The 8,037-nt window shown below is 58.7% G+C and overlaps 1 protein-coding gene across 1 annotated transcript; it reads left to right on the top strand.

Moving 5' to 3' along the window:
- Positions 1-5,234: 5,234 nt before the first annotated feature.
- On the top strand, positions 5,235-7,575 carry SLC32A1 (solute carrier family 32 member 1). Its single transcript, XM_062589377.1, has 2 exons — positions 5,235-5,612; positions 6,388-7,575. The coding sequence occupies exons 1-2, from the start codon at positions 5,235-5,237 to the stop codon at positions 7,573-7,575; spliced, it is 1,566 nt and encodes a 521-aa protein (XP_062445361.1).
- Positions 7,576-8,037: the final 462 nt, after the last annotated feature.

Genomic DNA, 8,037 nt, shown 5'->3' with positions numbered 1-8,037 from the left:
CAGTCCAGCACTTTATCTAATTGCCTTTTTATAGGTTCTCGTGCGACTCTCTATTATCCCGCCAGCGGTCGCCTGCCCGAGGCGGAGGGGGGAACGGCAGAGCGGGAATTGATTTCCATGCCGGCACGCCAGCGATGCGGGAGCCGGCTCGCTCTCCGCGACGGCCGAGCGTGCCCTCGCTGGCTCCCGTGAGCGACCCTCCAGGCGTGCCCGGAGACGCGCCCGCGGAGAGCTCCCGGCTCCCTAGCGGCGCTCGGGCCCAAGGGGCTCCCCAGCTTTCTGCTCTTCTGCAGCTGGCAGCTCCTCCGATGATGCCCAGGAGCAGACTTTAGGTGTGTGGGGCACTTCTGGGGTGCAGACGAGGAGGCTGAGCAGAGCACCCGCGCGCTTTGCGAGGATGAAGCTGAGCGCGGAGGACTTGCCTTCGCTTCCCTTGCTGGTGCGGACCTGGTTCTAGCGCTGTTGTGTGCTCGGAGCAGCTCACAGCCCACCGAAGCCCATGGGAACCAAATCTGTTGGGGGCTGGGAAAGTAGCTATGCAGCGACCCAGGCGAGCTGCTCATCCTGCTTCCAAAAAATCAAGCTTTAATGCCAGTGTCGCCACGCTATGCCTAGCAGCAGCCCCGAGAGGGGCTGTTGAGGGCTGGAGAAAGGCAGTCCACTCGGGGCTGGCCTTTCCTGCTTTGCTCAACTGATTTTTTTTGAGCATGAATCCCTCTTTTCCCTCAGTTTGTTAATGAGCCGTGCCAGCCACAAGCCCCGCGGAGCCTGCTCTGCAGCGATAAGGCAGTGTTGCGCCTCTCACTGCATTTGCCGCTCTGGGCAAGCTCGGGGAGGGCTCGGGCGAGCAGACAGGCTGCTCCCCGCACAAGCAGGGCTGCACATACCGAGCCCCACGAGCCCACGGTGGGGGATGAGACCCCCAGCCCGCTCCCGGAGTGCTGCAGAAAAAGCAGATGCTGCTAGAAAAATCACAGCGCGGACCCCCCGAGCGGAGGGGAGCCCTCGTATCTGCGGAGCGGGTGGGCTCCGGCTCCTCTGCTCTCTCTCGCACGCTCTCCTTTCAGCTGCGGCTGAAATGCTGTGCAGCTCAAACGCTCCCCTGAGACTCGCTAACCTTTGGACAAGGCTTGGCTCTGTTATCCTGCCCGGGTTAATTAGGGGTTAGGGGGAGCCCAGGAGTGATGCGGCTGCCTCCATCCATCCCTCCATCGCTCCGTGCATCCCTGCGTCCCGCCGTCCTCCCTGCCTGCTCCCTCCAGTCCTCGCTCCCCAGCGGAGCTGCGCGCTGCAGGCGGCGATGGGGAGAGAAGCAGAGGTAAAAGCCGTAACCCTCCTCTCTGTCTCTCCGGGCTTCTCTCTCTCTGCTCTTTCTTTGCATTTTCCACCCTTCCTTTCTTTTTTCTTTTTTTTTTCTTTCTTCTCCCCTCTGTTGTGTTTTACACTCATTTTTTTGGCCCCTGGCAGCAGCTCAGGGGGCTTTTTCTAGACGGCGCAGAAAGGCGCTGCTGCAGAGTCTGTCTCCGCACCCCAGGGAAGTGGGGCCGGCTGCGGAGGGGAAGCGGGCTCCACACCAGCAGGAGGCTGCAGCCGGGCCCACGGTGGGGCGATCCCAACTTCGGAGGAGCCCGGAGTCCTGCCCAGCTCCCGGGCTGGAGGGGGAAGGAGCCGCAGGGGAGAGGCAGGAGCAGGGCAGGCAGCGGAGGAAACAGGGTTCATGGGACTCGTGACCGTGTCCTCTACTTTACCCCCTCCGCCTCCCACAGCAGAGGTACCTGCTTTTTCTTTTTTTCCTTGTCACCAAAAACCCTTAAACTTTGTCTCATTTCTCACTGAGGTGAATCACATCCTGTGGGGATTGGCCTCAGCCAGGGGGGTAGCAATGGTTGCTTGGGGGCACCCCCTCCTGCCCCATGAATCCCCTGCACCCGTGCATCGCCTGTCCCCAGGCATCGCCCTCATCCCCTGCATCACCAGCACCACTCGCATCACCTGGACCACTCTCATTCCTTGCACCCCTGCACCACCAGCATCCTCTGTACCCTTGGACAGCCCTCATCCCCTGCACCCCCTGCACACCTGCACTCCATGGAGCACCCTCATCCCCTGCACCACTCTCACCCTCTGCACCCCTGCACCGCTGCATTCCCTGCAACTCCTCATCCCCTGCACTGCCCTCACCCCCTGCCCCCTGCCCCTGCACCCCTTGCCCCTGCACCCCCACGTCACTTTGAACCACCCATGTCCCCTGCATCCCCTGCAGCCCCGTGGACCGCTGACACCACCACGTTGCCTCCATATCCTCCATTCCATATCCCCTACACTCACCACGTCCCTGGCATCCCTTGGATCACCAGCAATCCCTGCTTCTTCTGCCCCCCACCCCCGCACCGCCCGAATCCGCTTCCCCCCCCCCCCCCCCCGCATCCTCCTGCATTGCCCTTACCCCACGGTTGCTCGTTTGCCTCCGTGTCCACCAGACTTGGTGAGCAGCATTTTTTTTTTTTTTTTGACGGGGGTGATAACGTGAGGGGCCCCCTCCCTCGGGGCAAGAGGGGTTGCAGCTGCACCCAGCAGCACATCGGCGGCAAAGAGATCCATCCGCTTGAGGCCTCCCCGCGGCGAGAAGATCCAAATCCCGAGCGGAGGCGAGGAGGGGGTCCCGTAAGCCACGCGGGTGCAGCTCCCCCCCTCGCCCTCCCATCTCGCCTCTCCCACGCAGCCCCGAGGAAGCGGCCCCGGGTTTCAGGCTCTCGCTGCCGGGAGGCAGCTCCCAGCCGGCGCAGCCCTAACGCGCTGGGTGTTGCGGGGAGCGGCCGAACCCGCGTCCCTGCACCCTTGGCGCGGTGCCGGTGCCCCCCCCCCCGCCTCCCCCCACGCAGGGCCCCGCGGGGCGGCGGCCCCCGGCAAGGGCAGCGGCGCGTCCCAGCGCTCCCGGGGAAGGAGCAGCCACCGCGCAACGATTTGGGTGATTCTTCGTTTTTTTCTCCCAGATAACCCTCTGCAGCCCCCAGGAATCTGTCTCTTTCACGTCATTCTTTTTTCTTACAATAAACTTGTTTTTGGTTGAATTAAAAAAATAAATCGTTCAATTAACTCGCCGAGGTGTTCGTCTTTAGCAGTCGTTTTTCAGCATTCTCAAGAGGCGAAACGGGAGCTGCTCACTGCTGCTGCTGCCGCAGCCGTTTTTTAGATAAAGGCAGCGGTTATGGTCAAAGCCTTCGTTTCTTCATCCGGAGAGATTTTAATTTATCTGGATTACATTCTCGCCACGAAACGCTCCTTGCACGGCCCCAAACGCACGCTGGACACTTCTAACCCCCGGGGCGCGAGCGTGTCTTTCTCGACCTATTTGTGCAACGATATGTAATAATTCCTCTGCAAAGCAAAGGCAGAGATGCGGCTTGTTTTACCGCCTTCTCTCCCTTGCAGAGGAGCTTTTGCTATAAATAAGCCCCGTTTTGGGGGGCCGGGCGGCGGCGCCGGCAGCAGCCGCCCCCGCGCCGAGCGCGGCTGCCGCAGCACCGGGCAGCGGCCGCGCACCGCCGTTTCGTTGCCGTCCGAATTAGCGACGTTTCTTTGTGAAAAGCGGCATTTCAGCCACTTTGCAACCGGTTTCCTTGCGGAGCCCGTCAGGCAAATCGTTTCTCTAAAGCGTTTTCGGGAAAACGGGAGCAGGATCGTTTCCCCAGCTCTGCTCGGTCTCGTGCCGCATCGCACCCGCAGCCCGCGGCTTGGTCGCACTCGACCTCATCGCCCTGAATTTCAATAACGATATTAGAAAAGAATTTGGTGTTGACGATTCCACTCGTCTTTAGTAAAAAAAAGTGTGCATTTTTTTGCCTTCTAAAAGCAGCAAAGGTTGCACAGATTCCCCGCCCCCCAGGGACTGTCTTATTTTTTTAAAAAATAGAACCTTTCAAACGATTTTTCGTTAAAGCAAAGGGGACAATGTACTCTCAAACATACAGCTTTAAAACTACAAAGGTTCCTTTGCAACAACGTGGTTGTCGTTTGTAGGGGATTCCTTGCCACAGAATAGGACAGGACATTTTTGTTGCCATTATTTCCCGTGTTGGATGGTCACTTCGGAAGCATTTAAAATAACGACGAATCGTATTTTTTTTATTATTATTAAATCGTAAGTATAAACATTTGGGAGTCAAACGAAAATATCGCCAGTTTTTTAAAGAAAGGCGGATCGCTACATTTCGATGGCAGAGGGATCTGTAACGAAATGTCGCCACGGCACGCAGCTATCACACAGCTGCCTGGAGCGGGGACAATAACGCCGCGCTCCCAACGCGGGCGCGCAGCAGAGGTGTCATGGAAGCTGCCTGCCTGGCTGTGAATCCCAGTCAGTAGGGAGAAACCTGCATTTCCCCGGGGATCTGCCGCACGCAGGCGGTCGGACTCGTCCCAGACGTCTGAAGCTGCGCTCGCTGCGCCCAGATTTCGTTATACCGCAGTGGCGCGCCTGTTCCGCCCAGCCCGCCCCCACCGCTGCGCCCACCCGCCACATTATTTTTGTATTTTTTTTGGGGGGGGGAGACAAAAAATTGGGAGGGAGGATGGAAAATTCCGTCAAAAGCCGTTAGACCGCGCCTTTAGTGAGGGTTTCTATTTCGGGCGCCCGTTCCGCGGTCGGAGCGGGCTCGGGGCTCAGGCCGCGGGGCGTGCGCGCCCGCGCTGCTGCGGCGGAGCCGGGGGCGGGTGGCGGGGGTGTGCCGGGCCGGGCCGGGCCGGGCCGGGCCGGGGGGCCGGGCCGGGGCTCGGCACCTCCCCCAGCACTGCAGCAGCCCGCCCCCGCGCCCACCGCTGCGTGCCGGGGGGCCGGGCTGGCGCGGGGCCGCGGTGCGCGCAGCCCGCGGCGGGCGCTGCCCGTCTGCTGATCGTCGCGCGTCCGCCAGCTGCGCTCCGCTCCGCTCCGCTCCGCATTGCCCGGCCACGCACGCAGCGGCGCGGAGAAGTGCGCGGCGGCCGGGCCGGGCAGGGCCGGGCGGCGGGCGGCGGCGGCGGCGCCCGCACCTTCCCGCAGCGGTGTCATGCCCCAGGGGCTGCGGAGCGGCCGCGGGGCGGGCTGCGCTGCCCAGGGGAGGTAGCGGCTTGGCAAAGCCTCCCGCAGCGGCGGGCGCCTCTCGCCGGGCGCTCAAGGGCCGTCCCCCGCTCCCCGCCCCGTCGGGTCTTTCCGCCGCAGAGGGTCGCGGAGCCGCGGAGCCGGCGCGCCAACCAGCATGGCCACCCTCCTCCGCAGCAAGATTTCCAACGTGGCCACCTCGGTGTCCAACAAGTCCCAGGCGAAGATGAGCGGGATGTTCGCGCGGATGGGCTTCCAGGCGGCCACCGACGAGGAGGCGGTGGGGTTTGCCCACTGCGATGACCTCGACATGGAGCACCGGCAAGGGCTGCAGATGGACATCCTCAAGTCCGACGCCAGCGAGGAAGGCGCCGAGCCGCCCCTGGAGGGAGATATCCACTACCAGCGCGACGGCACCGGGCCCCTGCCGCCGTCCGCCTCCAAGGACGCGGGCGGGTGTGCGGAGCTCTCCGGCCAGGGCAAGCCCAAGATCACAGCCTGGGAAGCGGGCTGGAATGTCACCAACGCCATCCAGGTAAGCCCGGGGGGGGTCCCCGGCTGCTGCAGGTGCCCCCGCTCCACTCCCATGCCCCCAGACCCCAGTGACTTCTGTGTCTGCCGCACAAATTGTGCCCAGGATCGCAAACCCCCCCTTGGCAGGGGGAAAAAAGATAAAACAACAACAAAAAAAACAAACCAAAAAAACCCCAAGCCACATCCATTTGCTCACCTCCCCCCCAACACCAATGTGCAGAGCCAGGGAGGGGGTGGTGAGCCCTGCGGTGGGAGGGGGGCGGGGACGGGGGGAGCGGGTGGCCCCCGGGGTGGGCCCGGTCCGGCTCCTCCAGGGGTCCCAGCTCTGGGGACACCCGCAGGGTCACGGTGTACTGGGAGAAGCGGCGGACAGAGGTGACAGAGACGAGGGCAAAGCCCGGGGTGCTGAAACCATGCTGGCTTGTTGCGGTGCTCTGGGGTGCTCTGGGGTGCAGGTGCGATTGTGCGGAAGTGCGTGAGTGCCTGGGTGTGCTTGCACGGGTGTGATAGCGCAGGTGTGCTTGTGCGGGTGCGAGTGCCGCGGGCAGTGTGTAAGAAGGAGGGAAAGGTTGTGTCTGTAACTGTGTGCGGCTGTGATTGCGGGGTGCAATTGCGCGGCTGCGTGTTGGTGTGCATGGCTGCGATTGTGTGCGACTGAGCCACAGGGTGTGTGTGTGTGTGAGACTGACTGTGCAGCTGCGCGTGCCTGGGAACAGGCGCCTGCCTGGTCCTCTCCATGAGACAAGCAACACAGTTTCCATTTTGTCTCTTTCTAGGGGATGTTTGTTCTGGGCCTGCCCTATGCCATCCTTCATGGTGGATACCTAGGACTCTTTTTAATAATTTTTGCTGCAGTGGTTTGCTGCTACACTGGGAAAATCCTTATTGCCTGTCTTTATGAAGAGAATGAGGATGGGGAGATAGTCAGGGTGAGAGACTCCTATGTGGACATAGCAAACGCTTGCTGCGCGCCCCGCTTCCCCACGCTCGGAGGCAGAATTGTGAACGTGGCTCAGATCATTGAACTGGTCATGACCTGCATTCTCTATGTGGTGGTCAGTGGGAATCTGATGTACAACAGCTTCCCAAACTTGCCTGTCTCCCAGAAGTCATGGTCCATCATTGCCACAGCAGTGCTCCTGCCTTGTGCGTTCTTGAAGAACCTCAAGGCAGTCTCGAAGTTCAGCTTGCTTTGCACATTAGCCCACTTTGTGATCAACATCTTGGTGATTGCCTACTGCCTCTCCAGGGCACGTGACTGGGCCTGGGACAAAGTCAAGTTTTACATTGATGTGAAGAAGTTTCCCATCTCCATTGGTATCATTGTCTTCAGCTACACCTCCCAAATCTTTTTGCCTTCCTTGGAGGGGAACATGCAGAACCCCAAGGAGTTTCATTGCATGATGAATTGGACTCACATAGCAGCTTGCATCCTTAAGGGACTCTTCGCCTTGGTTGCCTATCTGACCTGGGCCGATGAGACCAAGGAAGTCATTACAGATAACTTACCATCTACCATTAGGGCAGTAGTCAACATTTTCTTGGTGGCCAAAGCCTTGCTTTCTTATCCCTTGCCCTTCTTTGCAGCTGTGGAAGTCTTGGAGAGATCCCTTTTCCAAGATGGAAACAGGGCCTTCTTTCCTAACTGCTATGGGGGTGATGGGAGGCTCAAATCCTGGGGACTCACCCTCAGATGTGCCCTGGTAGTTTTCACCTTGCTAATGGCTATCTACGTCCCTCATTTTGCCCTCTTGATGGGTCTTACTGGGAGCCTCACAGGTGCAGGTCTCTGTTTCCTGCTCCCCAGTCTTTTCCACCTCAAACTCTTGTGGAGGAAGCTCTTGTGGCACCATGTCTTCTTTGATGTAGCCATTTTCGTTATAGGTGGTATCTGCAGTGTGTCTGGGTTCATCCATTCTTTAGAAGGCCTTATAGAGGCTTTTAGAACCAATGCTGAAGACTAAGCAGTGGCCAGAGTTGGTTGCATTAAAAGAATTGCATTGAACATTTGCATAGCCAAATAATTCTGCATCCTTTTAATGAAGAGTCATTATTTTAGTTATGTGCATCCAACAAATTCTATGTTATAGAATCTAAAAATTGAATGAAATAAGAAGGAAATAAAAGTGTTTGCCCTAAAGTCTTTTTAAATAAGCTAGATTTAAATATATTTTTTGTTATTTAGATTTTTTCAGAGAAAAATATCTGATGCCCCACCTCATCTCCTCACTAGTTGCCTGATGCTTGGCTCCCAGCAACGACCTATTGGGGAACAATCAGTTTTCAATACTCTTTACAGATATGCAATGCAATGTTTCAGGACCTGAAACACAGTTGCCAATCCAATGGATTTGGGTTACTGTGCTGACAATTAGAAGCAAATTAGTAACAGGTGCTGGGAGCAGGAACCTTGTGAGACAGATGTC

The sequence above is a fragment of the Rhea pennata genome, chromosome 16 (genome assembly GCF_028389875.1).
Source record: "Rhea pennata isolate bPtePen1 chromosome 16, bPtePen1.pri, whole genome shotgun sequence".
NCBI lineage: Eukaryota > Metazoa > Chordata > Aves > Rheiformes > Rheidae > Rhea > Rhea pennata.
Note: the sequence above shows the minus strand (reverse complement) of the source record. Positions and strands in the feature narration are given on the sequence as shown.